The 24,559-nt window shown below is 33.7% G+C and overlaps 1 protein-coding gene across 2 annotated transcripts in view; it reads right to left on the reverse strand.

Moving 5' to 3' along the window:
- The window catches only part of LOC130446272 (uncharacterized), a 98,982-nt gene that overhangs the window by 16,053 nt on the left and 58,370 nt on the right, over positions 1-24,559 (reverse strand). For both annotated transcript variants that reach the window (XM_056782407.1, XM_056782406.1), the window contains exons 6-22: positions 22,288-22,457; positions 22,015-22,163; positions 16,127-16,452; positions 14,908-15,221; positions 13,485-13,686; positions 13,133-13,328; positions 12,164-12,270; positions 10,903-11,058; positions 9,619-9,888; positions 8,001-8,171; positions 6,238-6,407; positions 5,955-6,103; positions 4,060-4,385; positions 2,361-2,674; positions 2,094-2,295; positions 1,513-1,708; positions 124-256 (exon numbers count right to left, since the gene is read on the reverse strand). In XM_056782407.1, the coding sequence (XP_056638385.1) occupies positions 124-256; positions 1,513-1,708; positions 2,094-2,295; positions 2,361-2,674; positions 4,060-4,385; positions 5,955-6,103; positions 6,238-6,407; positions 8,001-8,171; positions 9,619-9,888; positions 10,903-11,058; positions 12,164-12,270; positions 13,133-13,328; positions 13,485-13,686; positions 14,908-15,221; positions 16,127-16,452; positions 22,015-22,163; positions 22,288-22,457 (3,551 nt within the window). The remainder of the gene's footprint in view (positions 1-123; positions 257-1,512; positions 1,709-2,093; positions 2,296-2,360; positions 2,675-4,059; positions 4,386-5,954; positions 6,104-6,237; positions 6,408-8,000; positions 8,172-9,618; positions 9,889-10,902; positions 11,059-12,163; positions 12,271-13,132; positions 13,329-13,484; positions 13,687-14,907; positions 15,222-16,126; positions 16,453-22,014; positions 22,164-22,287; positions 22,458-24,559) is intronic.

The following is a 24,559-nucleotide window of genomic DNA, read 5'->3' on the forward strand; positions in this document are numbered from 1 at the left end:
TTTACAAGTACTATGTCCGCTTTTTTAGTGTTAATAGCCGCTGAGACAGAAGGAATAGAAGAAGATGCTTTGACGGATGAACCAAAACCTTTAAAAGCATGCTGTAACCATTGTGGTACATACGTTGATTGTGGCGATTTTTTTCTACCGAAGCGCAGATTATGTCGAGCATAATAGAATAGGAATGCCGTAATCGCTACCAAAGGCACTATGCCCAGGAAGAAGATGAACAGTCCTGCTACGAGTCCTTGACGAGCTACAACATATTTACATAAATATTAATATTGCTCTCGTTCTATTATATTACTCACTTTTAACTCAATCAATCACTACAGGGCTGTCAAACATGAGAGATATCAGACCGGAAGGGAAGGGATTAATCAATAGTTCAATAGTATAGACAGCAATAACGATTCGTGGATAATTCTTCGAGTTTCCATAGATGGAACCAAAATGGGACCTGCCATGATTTTCTGAGAATATATCAAATGTTAACAACATTTTTTTAGCGGGGTTTCTAAGTGCTCATCTGAAGAGCGTCAATCGACCTTTTTGTCCATATTAATATCCTCAACTGAAAAGAGTTGTTTGTAACCAATGACTAGTTTCGACGTTATTATGTATCATCAAAGTGGTTCAAAAAAAATTTGATGAATAATGATAAATATCGTGGCAGGATCCATGTTTTGCAAAGAAAATCTCATTTTCCCAGGAAAATTTATCCAGGAATCGTGAATACTGTTTATATTCTTTTAGTACTCCAAAAGGCAGGAATCAAAAAATCCTGGACAAACTTCGGTCCAAGCACTTGATATTTGTAAGATTTGTATGAAAAGACATTAACCTAACTTCAAGGTTATAGGAGATAGAATTTCCAAATTTTAGGTTAGGTTAGGTTAGCTTTTGTACTCACCGATAGGAACAGTGAGCTGAAAATATGAAAGCATGGGATCGTATACTATGAAAAATTGAAAATACGAAGTTTAGAACGGAAAAAAATTAGGTATGAGCGCCCTAAAAGATAGAATTTCAAAAAATTTGTTGTTATTGTCCAAAATTTATAGAAAATAATGAGAAGAGAAGAGGTACGTTTTTTATCACACTCTGCAGACCTGCACATGTTTACAAGCTCATCATCTGTAGATTGTTATCGAATTTTAATCTGGACAACGATATTCTGAATAACAGAGAAATACTTAATCCAATATTGCCTTGGTTAGAAATGATAAGTTGAAAAACAACAAGGCTCTGGAGCCTATTAAAAGTTATGTCACCTGTGCATCAGAACTTTTCCAATCAAAAGCCTTCGAAGTATCACAAATTCACTGAGTTGAATATTTTATTAGCAGTTCTTGATATTGCAAAAAAACATTCATCCAAGCAAATATTCTCACTTTTTCTTACTATCATATTTTTCAAAAAATAATGATAATGCCAAATTTATATTTCCAAAATATCCCGACAATAAAAATGGGATGTTTTTAGTTAAGTTATTTTAGTTATTATACTGACCATTTGGATCCGCAGCTGGACCACTGTCCAAAGATCCTCCAGGACCCGGATAGTAGCAATTGGGAGGAGCAAAACCGTCTTTACAATGACAATTGCCTCTGTTGTTACACCAGCCGTTACCATTACAATCATCGGGACAATGCGGACCTTGCTTCCTTAAACTGGAGACCGACATACATTTTTGATTAACACACATCTGAAATATTTTGAAACGTAAAAAACAGGTTGCACACAAGTTAAAATAGAAAAAACTATTATGTCCAAGTGACTGCATAATCTATTAGATAGAGAGGAAAATATCCTGACAAAGGAAAAATCTGACACATACTACAAAAACTTCAAGCCAAAACATCACATATGAAATTATAGAACGAGGAAAGTAGAATTTCAAAGTTTCGCTGACGTTTTCATCGGTAACACTTGTTCTGGAGCGGCGCGCATGTGTCAAGTTCTCGACCTTTTCGGAAAGCGGAAGATCATACATTTGGGTCTGGGGTTTATATTTGAACCACCCTCGTATATTATAGGAATGAAATTTGTATAAATTGAAAATTGATGTAAATAAAAATTATAGGAAATACCTTTCCGTCCCCGCATAATGCACCATCAGGAGTTAATCCAGGATCAACTTGATTTATTCCCAAATCTACGATGGCCGTTCTACAAGGAATGATCGAGCCTTTTTTGTTAATGAAAGTATGGGATAGTATAGCAACTGATTCCATGCCGAATTCTAATCTTTCGTTCAAATGTTTACAGTGCAACATACCACATAAAACACTCCTGAAAAAAAAAATGAAATCAAAGTTAAAAATTGGTATAAATCTCGTAATTATTTGACAACGTACTCGTTTTCACACTTGAAGAATGTTTGGGTTAATTTATCGTAGCCGCAGTTTCCGTGTCTGTTGCCCTTGATGTTCATCATATAACATTGATCGTCGCTGGATTTCCCCGTATCGCCCCATAACAATTTACACTGATCGGATCTTGTACTACAGAAACCGTGATAACAGAAAGCTCTTCCTCCGTCACATGATTCGGTATCTAATTTGTAATTATCCTCTGGACAATATTCTGATTGTCCCGTGCAATATTCAGGAAGATCGCATTCGTAATCTGCGGATCGACAAAGAGTTCCCGCCGTTTTCGGTAAGCATGTCTGAAATACAAATACAAATGTGATCAAATCAACGTTAAATTCGGAAAAACTAGAATGAAAAAATTAATTAGATTAAAGTAGACAACTAGTTAATTTGTTACAAAACTAAACCAAATTATCAGGTATGAGTGAGCGAACAGATTTTAAAATGGCGTAGAAAATGGACGGGGAAACTTTACAAGGTTACCGCGTTTTACCATATCGATAACTATGTAGCAGCTCAGTGTCGTTTTCGTACTTATTTCGAAGTTAATCGCAATCAGCTAGTGCCTAGTTTAAATTCAATAAAGTAGAGGACAAATTTGGAAAATATCGGTAAAACAACGAGTAAAAAAGATCCTTTCGAACTCCTGAGAATGTTGAATGCATAAGGGTTGTTGTAGGAAAACAACCACGAAGGTGAGCGTGTTGACAGATTGCAGCTCTTGGAATTTTCGACAAGTCTGTCCAAAGGATCTTCAGGTCAGATTTGCATAATCACCCTTACAAAATTCAAGTGGTACAGATGTTAAAAGGATTCTAGTGCCTGACCAAAACATCTGTTGCAGAACGCATTCTGTCAATTCAACGTCAAATGTCATAAGGTTGACATTAAGCAAGTTTATATTGTCCAAAGCGACAAGGTTAGATAAATTGATTAAGAATTCTTAAATTACCTAGTTTTCCGCGCGATTTTTTAAATTTTTTCTTTTATAAGAACCTTCTGACAATAACAAACACACCAAAAAAGAATTAGCGAAATCTACCCACTCGTTCACGCGTAAGTTATGGCGTGACAAAGGAAAATTGTTATGTAATTAAAAAAAAAAAACATTTTTTAATTACTACTAATAATTCAATTCACGTATATCGCCGTCAACGGCTACAGATCTACTTGACTAATGGTTCGCAGTTGGAAGTGAAGATGTCGCCAGAAGACGTCTACTGAGGAATGTTCAACTACATGAATCAAGTAACGCGCCGGCTGACTGTCTTCAGTTCGGATAAGAAACTCCGTACGATAAGTTGTTACGCCACTCAGAAGAGACGCAACAACGTCGAAACTAGTCAGTGGTTACGCTCCTCTTCTTGATATTACAAGCCATTAAAGATGTAGATTAGAGATGTAATCCAATATTCTTCGTGGTATTAGCCAGGAAAGTAGTTGTTTTCTCCTTTGAGGAACGGCAAGCCATCACCTCGAATCATGAAATTCGAAATAATAAGTGCAAATAGATATTATGTATATATTTATTGAAACTTGAGCTCGTAGGTTGTTTTTTATTTGGATTTTATTTTATCTTGACGTTTCCCTTCTGATTAGAACCATTACCGAAAGACTTATAATTAAAAAATGTGATAAAAACTTTTGTTCAAATTATTTTTGTGTCGCTTTGATAACTTACCGATAGATCGCAGCATTCTCCCGTTGCACAACTAGCGTTACTGTGCAACATACAAGTACTGGCGTTACAACAATAATTATCACAGTGTTCTTCGAGGCCGCAATCGCATTGTTCACCTGGTTCCACAAATCCGTTTCCGCATACGGGACTATCAAATAATGCTTTAGGCTTATTTTTTAGACAGTAGTCCATACCGTGAGTGAAGGCTTGAAGGAGGTAGCTTAAGCTACAAGACGACCAGTGCTTCGGAGCTACAGTTGAGCTACTTGGTGCCATTATGCAACGGTCATCCGGACAATCGCACTCTACTGTATCATGTTCCATACCTAGATTATACATAGAAATATATACTAAAAACAAGATAGATGTGAGCAAACAAAAACATTCTGTAGAAAAATGGGTAAAAAACGACAATATACTTTGGCCGGATCTATTGAATTTTCGTCAAAATAACACTAATTGTTTGATTGGTTCTACAAAGCTCTTCCTCTTTTTTAGCAACTAATTTCTTTCGATAGCGTGGTGCTTTATTGTCAAAAAATAGAAACTTATTTGAGGTAATTTGGTATTCAAAAGGTAGTTTGGATACTCCTATAACTAAAATCGTATGTTCGAGAAAACTGAACTTTTTGATATAGTTTAAGATTTGAGAATTGTACTGGTAAATTTATAACATATGTAATGAATATTAATTTGGCCCTGTGTAGTAATCAAATCCTTCTTTCCTTCTTGAGTAAAAAGGCAGCTGCTGTTACTACTACCAAATCGGCACCGGGGTAAACGAATTATCAGTTAGTTGTCTATATCCGGTAACAGATATGGCCCAAAAAGAAGAAGAAGAATAAAGTCCAATAACAATCAATAGTTTTAGAAATGAAAGGTTGCCTGTGTTCAATAACGGACATGGCATCAAAAGATGAAGAATACAGTGTGATAAACTGAAGACAAATAAACTGTTTCAGAAGTAGAAGGTTGTCTATATCCGGCCCAAGAAGAAGAAGAATTTAGTGCAATAACCTAAAAGCAAATCAACAGTTTTAGAAGTGAAAGGTTGCCTGTGCTCAATAACGGACATGGCACAAGAAGATAAAGATTAGAGTGTGATAACCTGAAGACAAATCAATTGTTTTAAGTGTGGAAAGTTGTCTACATCCGGTAACAGATATGGCCCAAGAAGAATAGGAAGAAGAAGAACAATGTAGTGCAATAACGCAAAAACAAATCAATCGTGTCAACAAAAACTCATTTTTGAAAGTATATTTAAATCAAGGAAATGAGGATTATTCAAGGTTATGAATAGTTACTTTACTAGAATTCATTTTTTCAGGTAACTACGTCGTCTCTGGTGGAATTCTTAGTACGGAGCGCTTAGATACTAGATTATCAAAGAGCTCAACGACCTATTAATGACACATGGTGCAGAACGAGTCATCGTTTTTTTGAATTATTTTCTATTAACATTTTCAGGTGTTCCTCATTTCTTCTACTATGTTCTGTCTAATGTTACCTTCCACGATTTCTCTAAAGTTCTACTTCTTCTTGACATTAATCTGCTTATTTGGTCTTTCGTTTTTTACCGATGCTTACACCATTTTGTTCATTGATCTATCATTTCATATTTTATTTCTTCTATTGTTGTTTCTTATTAAGTTACTTTTCTTTTTTTATCTTATAAACTTAGTTTTTCCTTCGATGAGTTCATTTCGGTTGCTTTATCTAGTCTTTTCTCATAATTGTTCAGTTTTCTGCTACGTATAAATTGTTAGTAGAAGTTGTAAACTAATAATTTTTAAGTATATAGATAGCAGTTTAAATAAATCGGACACCAAATTAACTTGAAATAAATAAATTGAGAGATTGATTGAGTAGACATCGAAAAAAGTCAATATACTCACCAAAATTGTGACCCATTTCATGGGCAACAGTGGTGGCAACAAGTCCTACAACAGGTGAATGTTCGGTATTTACCCCACCGGAAAATTCATAAGTACAAATTGGACCTTTTAGAGCCTTTCCAACAACGCCGTTATCGAAATTAAATTTTCTGAAACAAAATACAAATTCGTAAATTACATGATTAGTTGTTGGTGAATGAGTATTATACAATTATATACAGGGTTATTCATAAATATAAAATTCATTTCTATGAACACAACGACGTTTTTATACAATACTTACGTTAATAGTTGAGCGTTGTCGTTAGGATGGCTTTTGATTAATTTTTCTCTTCTGTAATGAAGGAAATTTGTAAGTGTCGTATCGCCGTTGGCAGAAAAATTGATCTCATCATTTTCACTCCAAATCACAACTCCCACTAAGGCTATAAAAATATTCAAGGGAGAATACAGCTGAAATTGAAATAAAATTTCTAATTAATACAAAATATTTGCGGATGTACTTAAAAATGAAATATATTTGCTTATGAGAGTTGGATATGACACTATTTATCAAATTGAGAAGAATGACAACAAGGATCTGTACAAAATAACCAAAATAAATAAAAAGCTACCACAATAACGAAAATTGATTCAAATAATTCAACAAAATTTCCAATTTAATAGGTTGATGAGTACAGTCTTTACAGACAAAATAATTATCATAATAACATTTAAAATTTACATTTGTTCTGTTTGTTTATCAAAATTCCATTGATTTTTGTGACAATGTACCATTAAAATATGCAATTCCAAATCTATTTTGGGCTAAAAAGATATATTTGAAAATTTATCAAGTACTAGGACAATAAAATTCGCACTATTTATAAAATTTAAATTTACTACTATTTTGTAATGAATGTGAATTTGTATACGTTAAGATTTAGTATTTAAGGCAGCTTGTACACGTATTCAGAGTTCTTAATCGTTTGACATTCGTCGAGTACGCCAAGAAACCAAGTTTAAGTAATTATTTTCTGGCTTAACAGTTTTTTCCAATTTTCCAAAGTAGTGAATTGAGTGTTTCAACTTTATGTGTTAACTTATCGCCCAATGTTTGGTTAGATATGAAGATTTAAAATAAAAAAAATAACATAATATTTAACTGTCTAAATACGAGCCCTTTTCAATTAATGCATCCACTAAATTTCTAAATCAAACATGTTCGAAAAATTATAGTCTATTTTTATGTCCAAAAGAAAAACAAAAACCTTCTTACTTGTAATGTACCTTCGGGCTAACCAATAATGGTTGACCCTTATTCTTTATATTAAAACTACTTTGTAACTAAATAACCGAAATTTTAATTTTTCATATCTAATTAACAACCGTCTCATCGCATACTTTGCCAGTTGATGGCATTAGGCTTGAGCTGTCGCGGGCCGGATCTGGCCCGTGGACCGTAGTTTGGAGACCGCTACATTACAGTAATAAAACCTTTAAGAATAAGATATATTTGCACCGGAGTATTTTCTTTTCTGGCTTATCCAATGTTTTACAAATATTAGCTTCTGTAGGAAAGTTCTTCTTTTTTTACCAATAATAAAATAGATTTTCCGTTTTGCACATCCAGATCCTACCTCTTTAGATGATTTTTGCAATATCGTTTTGCCAAGTTATGGTCGATCCTTATCTTTTGGAACTGATAACAAGAGATTGTATAATGTAAGTATTTCTCAAGTTTACAGTGAATCAACCAGTTCAATTTTTGAGTGACCTGAAGACGTTTTAGGTGGTCTAATTTACCTCAGGATCCAGACGAACAAATCAAGATCAGAATTGACATGGCTCGAAAGGCATTTGTCAAGTACTCCTCAATGTTTGCAAATAGAAATCTAAAGCTCCACATCCGAATAAGATTCATGGAATATGTGTGGTCAGTACTGCTGGAAACTTGGAACTTGAAAGCTCAAATGATAAAAAAACTTGAGATGTGGCTCTATAGACGCATCCTGAAGATACCCTGGACTGACAGATTCACCAACGACGTTATATATTTATACTTACCCCATTTATAATATTAGCAATAGTTTTGGCATGGTTAATGGTTCTAGTTTTACTTTCTCCCAATTCTTTGTACTGTTGATTATCTATCACAAGTACTAGTTCTACATATTTGGATTGTTTATTGGCATTATAGGGTCCTCTGACTAACTGTTGGTCTACATCTCGTTTATACTAAAAGAAAATGTATCAATATATTAATGAAATCGAAATCTATATTCTTGAAGCTGAGAAAAGAACCAGATTTAATTTTACAAGATTTTTCAATAGAAGAGAACAATAATATGCGAATACACATTATAAATATTGATAGAGGTCAGCATAAATCCGGCAACGCTCATAATTCTGGCAACGCTGTCGAAAAAAAAAAAAAAATAAAACGAAGCATGTTGTGTCGTGATAACACATGCTCGACGAGTAGAATGATTAACTGATGCAAGTTCACGCAAACTAACTTTACTGAATAATTTCAACAACAATTTCCGAACTCGCCGCTACCAAATCGTTCAACAATCTGGAAGAAGTACCAGACATTCTTAAAAACGGGCTCTGTTGTCGACGCGCCGCGATCTGGACAACCGGTATCCGTAACAACTAAGTCCAGAGTCAGCAAGAAATGAACATGAGCCAGTATTTCATTGAAGACGCGGTTACCCAAGTAAAAGGTGTACATCCGAAAAAGATCACCGATTCATTGTCAGCTTATCACTGAGAAATCGGGTCCTCACTGGTGTTTAAGTCCAACAAGAGTTCAGATAAACGCAGGGAGTAGTTTAGACTGACTGGACAGTAAGAAGAAGGCTTAAGACAGCTAATCTTGAGCCGAAAAAGCCAGCTACTGGCTCCAAATCAACCCCAGCCCATCTACGATTTACCAGAAAACGCATGGGGCTACGTTCTCTTTACAGACGAAAGCAGAGTGTGTCTGCATGGTAGCGATAGAAGAGGACGAATCTACGAGAAGATCTAGAGAAAGATTCGCTTAGTGTTGCATAGAAGAACACGTGACTTGAGGGTGGTTCTTGGATGATTTTGGCGGCCATTTCAATGGAAGCAAAAAAGAATTTTTAGGGGATCACGTCGTTCTCCACCTTAGTTTCATCAGCGACAAATTCATCATAATGTAGGAGAATTCTCGTCCACATACTGCAGGCCCCATGGCAACACACACAAAATCGGAGTTTAAAACGTCGCGGTGCTCACTAAAAAATGGGATAGCTTTGAACAAGATCGAGTTAAGAAACTCGTTCGACTTTTAAAAAAGCGATTACTGTTAATTATAACCCTTTATCATTGTTCAAGATTCCTTTTAGCAAAAAAATTGTCAATAACAACATAGCCTGCTTATTTTGAAGCTAAGACCAATGGTATTGAGATGCTAAAATCAGAAAAATAATGGAAGCTATGATTCTTTTGTTTTTTTGACCGCCAAGCGTGCGACTTGAATGAAATTTCGAAGAACGTCAAAAATTTTTTTAGAAACTTATGAAGCTAGACTTCTGTTAATCCTTGAATTGGGTTAATACCTCCCGGTGTATTAAATTACTATATTAAATACGACGCCATATTTTTATTGCGTCAATATGTTCACTTCTCCTGTCTGATTATATTAATATCTTACCCTTAATATTCTATTTTTTTTATGGTTATGAAATTTGTTGGGGTCTACAGCGTCTCCTGCATATCCACAAGTCTTATTATGTTTTCGCAAATCGGAATGTTTATATAAAAAATGATCGGATTCTATATCAGCCGTCCTATTACGAGTTTCGATATAATGCATTTCATCTCCGTCAAAAATGACTCCCGAAAGTCCATCGCATGTCGAGATTGCCACCCACGAATTGGGTTTTCCTCGGACTTTTCCACTATAATCGCAAAGGTTCACTTCCTGAAAAAAACATTCATAACATCGATGTAAAAAAAAATATTTTTTACTTGAAAAATGTAACATGCCTTTCGGTTTGTTACGTTTTTCTTCAAATATTTTAATTATTCCTTGGTTCAGTAATCAACTTTAACGTTCCACTGTTTGAAGGAATTAATTTATGTCGACCTTCCACTCTATTGGTATATATTCTAAAACGTCCTCTATCTATCATTCTACAACGACTAATTAAAGTTCAAATCAAATTTTAGTAAATTTGGGGTGATATTATTCTTTATATTTGCTGGAAAGTTTTTCTAATATCTTTTCAACTTGGCTTTTTTATTATAGTGCTCACAAAATTTCAATTTCATATTTCTATTAGCAAGTTTTTATCCAGAACTCGTTCATTCTTTAGTGCGACTACCACCAAGGACCCAGCCGGTGCACCACCAAGGACCCAACCGGTGCACCACCATGGACGCACCAAATTCAACTCCAACAACTTGAAACTCAGTTGAAGGGAATTTTATTACTTTTTAATATTATTATTTGCTGAAACCTTTTTATTGTTCACAACAATAAATATTAATTGGGAGAATCATGTCCAGGGATATTTTTTATTAATTTAATCAAAAGATGTCTCCTGCTGTTTAACCTTTTGTCAATCACTTTCAACTTGGTTAGTTAAAAAGCTAGAGGTGTCTAATTTAATACTAATTCCTGAAGAAGGAAGAATTTCCATTTCCAAAAAGTATTCTTCAAAATAAGGATAGATAATATAAGTCAGAAGTTCACAAACTTTTTTTTCTCGTGAGCAACTTTCAAAATACTTATTACTAGTTTTAGTTGATACATTTACACAAATTCAAGTACACTCAGAGCTTCCCATGGACCTCTGGGGTCGCACCTGGACCGTGGACCTGACAGGGAGAAAAATTCTTGGAGATCCAATTGAAGATGATTGCACATACACATAAAACTAAATATTTAATTTTATCCTAAGAAAAGTAAGTAAACAATAATTTATTTACGAACCTCTAATGAAGGTTTGTGGATTTTATAGCCTCCGTTTTCTTGATGTTTGTGAAAAAATCCTTGTGGTATCAAATCTTTATTTATGGTTAAATCTAGTATCATGTCTTGTCCATCAACTTCCATCTTGATTTGTATATGGTCGGTGTGTGTTCCAGTCTAAATGAAAACAATAATAAAAGTAATTTGTATCAATTTGAAAACATACCACCCTCTATATTTAGAATAGGAAATTCGAAAATATGTAAAGATACGTCAAATTTATTTTTATGGGGGTTTGTAGTTTATAGGCAAGTTTTCAACAAATTATGTCAATTCTCTAGAGGCGGCAGTTCCTTTTTCGATATTATTGTATTACAGTGTTGTATAGTTACTACAACTTTCACCCCGTATATTTCTCAGAAATATGAAACTGGAGAAATCCAATATAAAAAGTCACTTTGACATACTTTTTCTCAATTGATTTATGCCAAAATGACATCGATATCTCAAATTGTTTCGGAAATATAGAATTTTTTAAACAAACATGTCAATTTTTTCAAAATTTCTGAATAATATTTGACAATAGACTTTTATCGTGATAGTATGCTAAAAACCATGGAATCTTATGTATTTTTTCCAAAAAATCTTGTTAGCTTCCGGATCAAAAGCTCAGTTTTTCGCAAAATATCATTTCTATGAATTTTCCGTATATAAAAGTTTTTGATATCTTTTTTAAACTACTCGTATCAAAAAATCAAGAATTTACAGAATCCGAAATAAAATTTTGTTCTATTTTTAGAGCACAGGGGTCCCCTTTGAAACCTGAAATTTTGTTCCATAACTTCTAATTTTATGTTATAGAATTGGCTTTGTATCATCACGAAAACGCTGTTGTATATTTTCTATAATAGTTTTAACGTTCCTTTTCCGATAATTTTGTATTACAACGTTCTCATTCCACAACTGTGGATTTAAAAAATTTATATAGTGTGATTTTTCAAAAAAAATTACTTCTACTTTCACCCTGTATATTTCTTATAAATATAAAACTGAAATACTGAATCCTTTATATGTCAAATTTTTTTCAAAATTTCCGGGTTATTTGTTATTCTGATAAATTCAAGAATAACTGCATCACCTCCCCACCTCCACCCTCCCACATTGATATCTACTTGGTCGTCAACCTAAAGAAGAAAGTGATATTTGGAAATGGACCCGAATCACGTGAAAAATAAATATGATATTGTATATATGTCATTTATCTAAATCTTATTTGAACTACCTTTTGTTTTGTCGACGAAATTTGTCTCTTTTCTCGCCCATGGTACAATTTCGGTTTCACTATTGTATGATTGCCGAATTCCATCGTAGGATGTACTTCAACTGTTACTAAAAAAAGTAATGAAACAATAGTTATATGAATGCTTCTAAATGTTCTTTATCTTAGGTCTCTTCTGTTTTAAAATTAGTTTTTTTAAATAGTTTTTGAAAGATTGAGAAAAAATTGACGTTTCGACTTCAGTCTTCATCAAAATATAGTTATTTATAGATGTAAAACTTAGTACTGCCTCAATCCATAAAAAGACCTAAACTTTTTCTTTAAAACAAACAAAAGTAATCTTTTTTTTTTATTAAAACAAATAAAAAAAAATGCTGGGTACGAATGAAATTTTATTATTTATCAATCTTCGTATTGTTGGTTGTCAAATGTCAAATATGATGGAGTTGATTGTCAAATGTCAAATATTATGGTTGCGTTCAGAAATTAAATTTGTGATAAAACTTTCCGAGTATTTTCATATTTATTTTCCTTTTAAACTCTTCCACAAGTTGTTGTTGTGAGTTGTTTATGTTCTCCATTTGTGCGAAATTTCTATTTTATTCTTTGAAGCTGCAATAACGCTTCATATTTTTCATTCAAAGTTTTAGAAATCTTCAACTTTTTCCTGTTTTTCTTGAAATATCTCAACTGGCTATTCCAAAGGATTATTATATAGTAAAATGAATGTTATTCACATTTGATTTTCCTAGTGGGTTTTGAATTCAAATTGGAATTTTATATGTTGATAAGATATTCAGAATACATCCGGAATGTGTTCAAATTATATTTCAAAAACGTGTAATTGAATCAGTAAATAAATGAAAATAGTAAAACGATACGCCAACACTAAATCACAAGTATATTGTTTTTTTTTTATTGATTGCAAATAATTCACTATGAAAATTTTTTTTTAATAAAACAAATACTAACCATTTGAAATCAACGCTGCGCCACTATCCTGGGATCCTCCAAGATCAAGGGAGTGGCAATTGGGAGGGAAAAAACCTTCTTTACAATGACAAGTTCCTTTATTATTGCACCAGCCGTTACCGTTACAATCATCGGGGCATTGCGGACCTTGTTTTCTTAAAGCGGAGACCGATATACATGTTTGATTAACACACATCTGAAACAGGTTCAAAAATTGGAAATTCTGTAACGTCAAAACTCTCAATGAGCAAGGAAAATAACTCATATATTCCAATTGTTAGATCAGATAATATTTTAAAATTATTTGAAATAGAATGCTAAATAATAGATAAAACTAATGTAATTGGATCACCTTTCCATCTCCACATAATGCACCATCAGGAGTAAGTCCAGGATCAACTTGATTTATTCCCAAATCCACAATTGCTGACTGACAAGCAATAATCGAACCATTTTTGTTAATGAACGCATTAGATATTATAGCAACTGATTCCATACCAAATTCTAATTTTTCATTTGAATGTGTACATTGTAACATTCCACATAAAGCATTCCTAAAAATGTATGTATATACATATGTTTTGAAAATACCAACATTAATCACAATCTCGAGTAGACTATTCAGAACTTACATGACCGGTCAAAAGTTTTTGCCCACCCCATAATCCATTCTTTAGATTTCAAAATAATACATTTAACAAATTTCTCTTTCATAGGTATCTTATAAACCAAAAATAATTATGTAGTTTAGTCCTCTGAGACGCAAGAACATGCTGACATTTTTGGACCAAGACATCTTTTGGTGAAGTTCGTATACGAATTGTTTTCGTTCTCGCAAATTCCGACTTGAAAGTTTTCAAATAGGTAAAAACCAAAAAACTATCAGTTGAAACTTGTGCATTAATCACAATTCTTTATGGTTAAGGAATAAGCAACCGTACCATTGCCGCCTAATTAAAAATACCTCGACGTAGGTAGCGTGGATTAAAATGTGAAAAAATTTGCATCTACCAAGAGTAGTGGCGATAGAAAACGTTCAGGTAGGCCTCGAAAAATCAAAACTACTGATGATAAACGTATCGTATTGATCAGTAGACGTGATCGACGACTCACTGGCCCAGAGATAGCAGCTCAGGTCAATTAATCTGGTGACCTGCCTTTGAATACTTCTACAGTTAACAAGAGTTTAAGGGACTCTGGCGTTTTTGAAAGGGTAGCAGTAAACCTCTTTAAAGATATTGCAGGGGGCTGAAAAAAATTAAACACATGGGAGATAGTTTGAAGTTTCTGGGTCTAAGAGAAGATTGTTTCTGAGCTGGTTAAAGGGAGAACGGATATTAGATTTATGTGTAATCTCGACTGAAAAACTCGGTGATGATGGTTTGGGGATGTTGATGAAAGTAGAAAAGACACTTGTGTATAGGAGAGGATACGACCGACATAGATTATCATGAAAGCATGGAATGGAAAGAACAAAATTATCATGAAAGCATGGAATGGAAAGAACAAGATTATCATGAAAGCATGGAATGGAAAGAACAAGATTATCATGAATGCATGGAATGGAAAGAACAAGATTATCATGAATGCATGGAATGGAAAGACCAAGATTATCATGAATGCACGGAATAGAAAAATTATTGAGTGTATCTGAATGTGAACGATAAGAAAAGTTGCGATGAGAAAGGCTGCGACAAGAAAGAGCGGCAATTGGTCATCGGACAAGGTCCTAGGATGTTTTGAACCCCAATATAATGTTTAAAAGTATTTCTTACTCATTTTCACATTTGGTATAAGTCTGAGTTATTTTATCGTAGCCGCAGTTTCCGTGTCTGTTGCCTTTAGTGTTTAGCATATAACATTTATCGTCGCTGGATTTCCCCGTATCGCCCCATAACAATTTACATTGATCAGTTCTGGTTCTACAAGACCCGTGATAACAGTAAGCTTGTCCTCTTTCACATGGTTCGCCGTCTAGTTTGTGAACGTCTTCGGGGCAATATTCTGATTGTCCCGTGCAATATTCGGGAAGATCGCATTCGTAATCTGCGGATCGACAAAGAGTTTTTTTTGTTTTTGGTAAACATGTCTGAAACAAGGAGTTTGTATATTAAATAATCTATCCTTTGCAATCATTTTGTATATATGAGAGTCATTTTGTAAGTAAGTAAAAGATATGAAGGGTAGAGACAACAGCAATATGTGTATATGAAGAATCGTGCGTTGAAATGTGATAAAATAAAGGTGGCGCCACATTATTATTTCAGTAAATATTAAATGAAGCACCAAATATTTATTTACGCATTGTATAACTTTTCACACTTTTTCCATTTTCAATAATTAACCACAATATTAATTTCTTTAACTCTACATAATCCAGTTCATCTAAAATTATTACATTCACCCTCTGACTACACCAGTGCCATTCTGGAAGGTTTTTTAACTATTATTTATCGTATACAGCTAAACATTTTTTACCTATATAAGATATTTCTTCTTTTAACTACCCTCTATAGTAATTAATATGCAAATATCTTCATAAACTTTTATGTTGAGTCATTCATGAGACTTTTTTTCTTAAAACTATTTTACTGTCCGCAGAATGGGGTTTCCCGATTACAGAAGTCTTTATTCCTTAGGTAGTTCAACATTATTTAACAAAAAGACCAATGACAGTAAAATAATGGATAATCTGATTGGAATAACTTTAGCTCAGTGGGACTGAGCATGACTATAAATGAATATTTTTTGGAGCTGAAGAAGTCTAAAAGTCTAAAATCGTCTGCAAACAACGTAGATATCGAAAAAATAAAAAAAATTACCCGAACAAACCACACTTTGTGTGGTAGTTCTTGGTGATTCATATTTTTCTTGTGTACCAATCCAAAATATTAAAACGGAAGCAGAAAAAATCAATGGAAGGTTAACAAGATGACGTTTTTTTGGACAAATTTTGTAGAGCATCAAAATAGAAATTATATTTCGATTACTTACCGCTAGATCACAGCACTCTCCCGTTGCACAAGTAGCGTTAATGTGCAGCATACAAGTACTGGCATTACAACAATAATTATCACAATGTTCTTCAAGGCCGCAATCGCATTGTTCACCTGGTTCCACGAATCCGTTACCGCATACGGGACTATCAAATAATGCTTTAGGCTTATTTCTTAAGCAATAGTCCATTCCGCGAGAAAACGCTTGGTGAAGATATTCCAAACTGCAGGACGACCAATGTGTTAACTTTTCTGTTGAGCTACTTGATGTCATTATACAACGATCATCGGGGCACTTGCAATTTCCTGTATCATGTTCCATGCCTAAAAAATATATATCCAATAAGTTGATAATTAGTTTTACGACCCACTAGATAACAAAAGTGGTGGAAAGTATCAATGAGAAAGTCAATTTCGTACAGAAATGATTAAACAGACACAGCCGCTTCTAACCCAGATATCACAATGCTAAAATAACACGATACAGAGTTAACTTGAAATATATTATCATTAATATAATATAATGATAGCATCTCTACAAAATATTGTACCAGGTGAGCAACTAAGAACGGCCAGCAGCCATATCTCAGGAAAGAATTATACCATTACTTAATAAGTCGTGTGATTCACACACAGATGGCATTTCATGACATTTCGATTAGTGACAGCCATTTAAGTGAAACTACTTTTGTTATTTTCGAAACAATAGATTCAAAGCAATTTCTTGTGTTGATTTATCATTGCTTTTTGATAAAAAAATATTGTACAAGCACTCTATTGTAGACCAATGGCTTTCTGCTCTATCGAAAAAAAATTTTTCGTTATTGGTTTGCTGAATTTAAACGTGGTCGTCCAGACACCGATGATGGTGAACGTTCTGGTCGTCCAATTGAGATGGTTACACCAGAAAACATAAAAAAAATTCACAAATTAGTTATATCTAATCTTAAATTGTAATTGCGTTAGTTTGCTGAGTGTTCTGTGTGTTTTTACAATTATGTATGAACGTTTGACCATGAAAAAGGTTTTTTCAAAGTAGGTGCCGCGTTTACTCACAATCCGTCAAAAACAACAACGTGATGATGATTCAGGGCAGTGTTTGGTCATGTTTACACGTTATAAATCAAATTTTTTACTTTTATATGTGACGATGGATCCATCAATTCACTTGGGAATCAAAACGATCATCATCTGAGTGGACTGCAGCCGGTAAACCACATCCAAAGGCAATGAAGTCAGCTGGAAGGGTTATGACTTCAGTATTTTTTATACATGAAATCAGTCGTTGATGGGTAGATAGAACAGCAGTTTTTATTTCTACCATTGAAATACTTCTTATTACCCGTCCCATTATTTCAATAATATCATCTCTTGTTTTGGGTCTATTGGTCTAAACGAGATCTTCTATTCCATCCCACAAATAAAAATCTAAGCAAGTTAAGTCTGGAACATTGGATGGCTAAATGAATAAACTTACACATCTTATCAGGGTATGTCCAATCTAAATATATATAGAATAATGGATAATCATCGTTGTTGTAAGAACACGTCAGCACGAATGGCTGGTGGTATGTATTATGAAATAAGTGGAAATTCGTTTCGTTTCTTAAAAAGGTTAAGTATCTTTCTCTATTAACTGTTTTATTAAAAAAATAATTTGTTCAACTAGAATCCCACGCCACTCATTTAAAGACCAACGAGCCTGTTGTTCGAGATTTGTTTCGGATTAGTAGTGCATATTATGGTGATTTATTCCACCATTACTATGAAACGCAGCGTCAAAATTCGTGATAATATTTCCGGATCCTTCGGGTATCATATTTAATACCAAGTTGCAATAATCTAACCGGATATTAAAATCTTGTTTGTTGCTAATTATTAGATTTGTTATATGGTTTATTAATAGTTATTATTGTTATTAACATTAGCTTTTAATTTAGATAACGCTATCTAGCGACAATAATAAGATTATTATAATAACAGTTCAAATAACTACAGGTAGGTTAATGTGAGAATTTTTCATCCAGAATAAATTTTCAATTTCCATTTCGACGAACCAGCCTAATAGACGTAGGAAAACAAAAGTTCTCGCCATTTACCCAATTTCTTGAGATATATCGGGACAGAAATAAGATATCGATTCGCTTTTTCAATGACGGACTTACAGGCACTTTTTCATAACAAGGTTCCCACTCACCCCCATGTCTTATTTGAAGAGTTAAATTAAACATTGTCAAATGAAAATTTGTTGAATATTCGATTATCGTATATAAAGTGCCACTTAATTGGGTAAAATTTAGAAAAGTTTATATTTTCAAATACACCTTCTAGTGGTGGACCTTAAAATGTGAAAATAATTTCTCAGAACCACTTTTGTCATAATTTTTCCCCCAACAAGCTGTAATATAATCCGTTCCTGAGACATGTACTTGGTTACCCACTCGGTGATGATTCTGGACAACCTTGTATAGTTTAATGAGTGCACAATATGTTACCGGTTGAACAGTTAGAAAGAATTGTTGATTTTGATAAAAATGGCCTCATTTATCGATCAATTTGACTGATTTCTGATTTCAATCCGATCGAAAATGTGAGAGGTCAGATAGAGGGACGTTTATACCAGGAATATGAAAATTTTCCGCAGTGTTTAAATTAAAATCCTATCTGAAGATCCATCTTCCTCGACTTCATATACTATATCTTTTGAAAACTATCAACCGTCTTGGTGTCATTTGCATAAATTCATCCCCCTTAGAACTATCTACAATTTCCGTTCAGCCTCTTTATTTTTAATTCCTATTTAATAAAATGGAATATGGAGATTGATGTAAACATTCAAATTAAATAAAACCGAGTGAATTCGGAGATTTAGTTAACTTTTTTCTCAAAAGAAAATTCCTCCTTTACCAAAACAAAAAAAAACTAAACCAAGTATGACTCTAATATGAATGTGATCCAAAACATATCTCGTTGTTTATAAGATGTTATTATTGTTAAAGGAAGTTTACATAATAAAACGAAATATTCATTTTAATTATAAAAACATAACATAGTATTAACTTGACTTAATAAAACCCATATCGATAAAAGCTGTAGAAATATAACCAAATTAACTTGAACAAAAGACACGCGACCAGACGACTGATTTAAACGTTTTTGTTTGGCAACATATTGGTTAATTAATTGGTATATTTCCACCAAATTAACTATTTTTATGACTATGTACAGAGCCGTTTACTTCTTCGGCGAGTCTTTTACGTTACTCCAACTTTAACTACCAATAATAAGTTTAACGATTATTCTCACAGAGTTCAATAACCCGAATCCAGTTAAACTTTTTCGATTGATAAATTCTGTTCTTTTTCGGATAGTTTTTAAGGAAAGGCCGAAAAAAATCGATGATTTTGATTTTTTTTTAATAGACACAACGAAATTTAAAACTCCGCAATTCTTAACTAATTAATTACCAGACGATAAAAATATCAGTATTCCAAAGCACGGAAATATATTAGAATTCGTACACTACGAAAAGGCTTATATATAAACAATTCCTAGTTGCAAACAAAATTTTTATTTTCACACGATCCAAAATAAGAAAGAACCACATAAAAAAGGGGGTTGAGTAACTGGCTAATTACTCAATGGCTTCATAAAAAAACAAACTCTAAAGAAAATATACATTCAAATTCATAAATTGAATCATCACACCAAACTTTATAGAATTTAAAAAAATTATTTTTGGCGCTAAAACCAACAGTTGGTATTAGTAATGTTGGCAAAAATGTTTCTTAAAAATAAAAAACAAATTTAAAAATTACTCCAAAAAAAACCAGTCCAATAAGACAAATTAGAACTTGAAATAATAAATTATAATAATTTTTGTGACCTCATATTTCCACATTAAACAATTTCGAAGTATTGGCATAGTAAAAAAGAGTTTAACTTAAATCAAACCCTTCACCTTCAAAACAAAAGGAAATTAATAAAGATAACTGGAATTTTTGTGAGCACTATAATAAAAAAGCAAAGTTAAAAAGATATTTGAAACGCTTACCAGCGAATACAAAGAATAATATCACTACACCACAAATTTACTATAATTTACTTTGATTTGAACACTTGAGTGTAGTTAGAGGACGACTTAGCATACATTCCGAGGTTTTATTGAATTTCTCGAATGGACTGGAAGGTCGATAACAAATTAATTTCTTAAAAAATGTGATTTTCGGAATAAATATATCTTTTGTTTCTATAAGCGGTGGATCTTGATGAGACGTATGCTTGTTCCAATATCACATCAATTTTAAATAAAAATTTGACCTTGAATACACTTTTTACACCACCACTCACTAAAACCTAATAATTTGACTTACCGGTTTTATTCTGAATTTCTCCATCAATAGATCTCTCCCAGGAAAATTAATTCCAACGAGAAAACCTCCAAACCTCCTTGGAGGCAATCTTCACATTTATTCCTTTACTACTAAACTATAGAGTAGGCTGCAAATAATTACATAGGGACAAAGGACCAATTCCTTACAGCCCACTCTATAGTTTAATAGTCAAGGAATAAATGTGAATATACCCGCCAAGGAGGTTCGGAGTTTAATAGTCAAGGAATGAATGTGAAGATTCCCTCCAAGGAGGTTCGGAGGTTTGCCCGCTGGAATCAGTTTTCGCTGTAAGGAATTAAATAGGGACAAAGGAACAATTCCTGCTAAGGAGGTTTTCCCGTTGGAATTAATTGTTGCGGGAGAAGGTTTATTGGTGGGAAAATTTAATATAAAACGTGTATATCACGTCAAAAGGTTTTAGTTTACCTTCAGTCTCTGAAAACGATAATTTGGTTATCGAAACAATGTATTCAGTATGAATATCACCAACGTTTTTAGTCAAGATTTGACCTTGAAACATGCACTAGATTCATCAAGATCCACCACTTCTAGTGAGGTCATCGAAACAAAAGTAACTCAAAGAATTTTTGATTGTTGAATGTTGAGTATGGAATACTTTTTGAGAAGAATCTTTTGCAATTAATCATTTTTAATTCTTATATGAAAAAAAGGCACAACATTATTTTTATTTAAATAGGGATTGCCAAGTTTTGAAATTTAAAAAACTATAAATGCACCTAATATTTGATTTTCCTCTTATGTACGATAATAATTTATGGGGATGTTTCACTTGGTAATACATTGTATAGGGAGGTGGGATCTTGCATCCAAAGGAAAAAATTCAAAAAATTCCACTTTGCCCACTCAAACATGACGTTGTGAATTTTAAATTCTTATATATTATCTTAATTTTTTTTTGTTACAATATAGTTGTTACCGTTGGAACTATCGTTTCGATATTCACCCTCCCGACTTTCCCTCCTGTCTAGGAAAACGGCTCTGCTACCAAGGGCAAAATAAGGAAACTTATCGGGGAAACACTGAGCCACCTCTCAGGCATTTGTAGCTACAGCTTTTTGTCGGGAGCGTAGTCATCCCTTAACGATTCTCTTCCGCTCGGGACAAGGACCCTGAAAGGGTAACTGATAATTAGCTTGCCCTTGTACCGTTTCTGCACTAGCGACAGCAGCTGCTTTTTTTAAAAAGGAAGTAACCCACAGCAATTACAGTGGTGACAAAATCGACACTACTTTCATGAGTTCAGATATCCAGGTCCTTTAAAATGTGGTATATCCAGTGTCTTCCTTCTTTTTGATGACTTCACTGTTGATCGTTATTAGTTTTGTAAAAAAACCGTTGCGCTATAAAAGCTATTCAAAAATATAATCAACGTTGCCAAATTAGCAAATTAGAAAGATACCTGAGTTGGAAGCTAGAATACAGAGTGTTATTAAAAGCCCCAATTATTATTTTTAATTGATAATTCGCTTACCAAAGTTGTGACCGATCATATGAGCAACAGTAGTGGCAACAACACCTACAACAGGTGAATATTCCGTGCTTATACCTCCGGAATATTCATAAGTACAAATTGGACCTTTTAGAGCCTTTCCAACAACGCCGTTATCGAAATTAAATTTTCTGAAACAAGTTAAAAAAATTTGTAAATTATTGTTTTATCTTTAAACATTGTTCTTATAATGATATGGAATTTTGATTCCATTTTCATAATGACGCAGTTACAGGATTCGCGAAAAATACTTACGTTAAAAGTTGAGCATTGTCATTTGGATGAGTAGTGGTTAATTTTTCTCTCCTGTAACGTAGAAAATTTGCGAGCGTCGTATCTCCATTACCAGAAAATTGAATTTCGTCATTTTCACTCCAAATCACAACTCCTACTAAAGCTATAAAAATATTCAAAGAAGAGTACAGCTGAAATTAAAATAAACGTGTAATTAGTCGAAATTATTTTCTGATGTGTTTAAGAATAGAAATAGTGTAATAGAGAGATCGTCAGCGAAAGGAGTGCTACTGAAATGGAAACAGAAAATTAAAATATTGTAATGACAAATGAACAAAGGAGTATTAAATGAGATTGATTCAAATTGTTTTTTAATAAATTTATTCACTCGATATTATGGATAAACTGAGCACCACTCATATTTTACTCAATATTATTTATTTATTGATAACTTACTGTTATTTAAGTTAAACTATAATATCACATAATCTTGTTTTGACATTTATTCGTATTAAACCTCGTTTTAGACTAAAACGTTTTTTTAAAATGTGCTGATTAAAGGAAAGCTGTTGATTGTAATTGTTTTCATTAGGGCCGTTTTTTTTTCAATCTCTGATAGGCTATTCCAAAAGATTATTCACGTTTACGGTTAGGGATTGAGACATTTGTCATATCTGCGGACAAGATTTTCAATACCCTCTTCAAAGAAAGTTGCCTAACAATAGAGTACAAAACAAACCTTGAAACTTCTAGAAATTCCGTAGATTTCCGTCCTTGTCGCCCTCAATCATCCACGTCATTACGACCATCTTTAAACTTTCGACACCATAACTCATGAAGTTTTCCCCATACATACGACTCATTCTCCGATGGATTTCTTTAGCACTATGGCCTTCAGCCTGCAGAAAACGAATCACACTTGTTTACGTGGATGTAGCACAACGCCGACTGACGCCCGAATGTCGACAATGGCTGAGTGCGTAGTGCGAGAGCTTCGCCAAAGAAATTTGTCAATGGAGGAGAAAGTGCGAGCATCAACTCTCCTCAATGAAGGATATTCAATACGATATGTTGGTGGTTTGTTAGGAAGATATCGTTCTATCATGAGTCGCATAATGAAACGGGTTCGTACCATCAAAGACCAGAATAAAGGCAAAAACGTTGCACTAATCAAATTGATGATCGTTTTTGGCGCTCAGAAACAGGAAAGTCGCCTTCAATTAGTGAAAACGGGTTCTGATGAAACTAGAGTTAGCTTCAAAGTCCCAAATGGACGTGAACTGTAACATCTCTCCTAAAGTGCCTTTCGTTGGTGGTTTTAAAATGTTTTGGGGAGGAATTCGCTTCGATGTTCTTATCTGTTATCAGGAAATTCGCTTGTTGGGAACAGTATGTGGTCATGTGACCGATTCAACCAAGGCAGCCTTACAAAATCTTGGAGATCTCTTCAAGAACAAGAACCTTTACACTCCGAAACAACTTCTAATCTTCTACGAGGTTCAGATTCGTAAATCTATGGAATATTGCTCGCAGTTCGACTTTTAGGCGATCCAAAGTTCAGTTCAGAAACTGTCTGACGCGTGTTTCGATAAACTCAGTTTATCTTAAGTCTCTGAAGACGATAACTTGGTTATCGAAGCGCATGTCAGAGTTTTTTTTATGTAAAAAGCGAGTACAACAGAGTAAACCCTTTTAGACTCGAGTAATTCGATTGGTGTCTTCCGTGGATATTGATATCGAACTTCTGTAGGTTGCAGTGGTCGGGAAAGCTGATTTCACAGGCTTCCACTTCTCCAAAAAAAAAAAAAAATGAATCCTGATAATATCTTGTAGATATTAATCTCAAACTTCTGTAAATTGTAGTCTTCTGGAAAAACGTGCCTTGGTAGTCGAGTTCCAATCAATTAAAGTTCTGGGCGTCTGCAGGTGAACCCAGCAACGACTGCCAGTCAAGTAGGTCTTGTAAAAACAGCTCTAGGTGGGATTATAATGGACAACTGGGAAGAGCATCTGCCGAGGTAGTATTGGTGATCTTTCTTCTATGCTCTAAGCTGTCAACTCTGGTTAATAAGTTTTTGAAGGTAATATAAAAGAAGATTATCGCAATTTATTGATCTATTAGAACCTTTGCTTACGAATTGTGTAGTTCTTTGGGATCAGATGGAGTGTGATCTTCATTTATTTTGTAAATCACTTAGAATGGGGCAGGTTTATTTAGAAAAGTTTTATAGAATATATTGAATCATCAAAAAATCAAAGATAGATAAATTAGTCCTTCTGGGCGTTAATACAA

Source organism: Diorhabda sublineata, chromosome 7 (genome assembly GCF_026230105.1).
Source record: "Diorhabda sublineata isolate icDioSubl1.1 chromosome 7, icDioSubl1.1, whole genome shotgun sequence".
Taxonomy (NCBI): Eukaryota; Metazoa; Arthropoda; class Insecta; order Coleoptera; family Chrysomelidae; genus Diorhabda; species Diorhabda sublineata.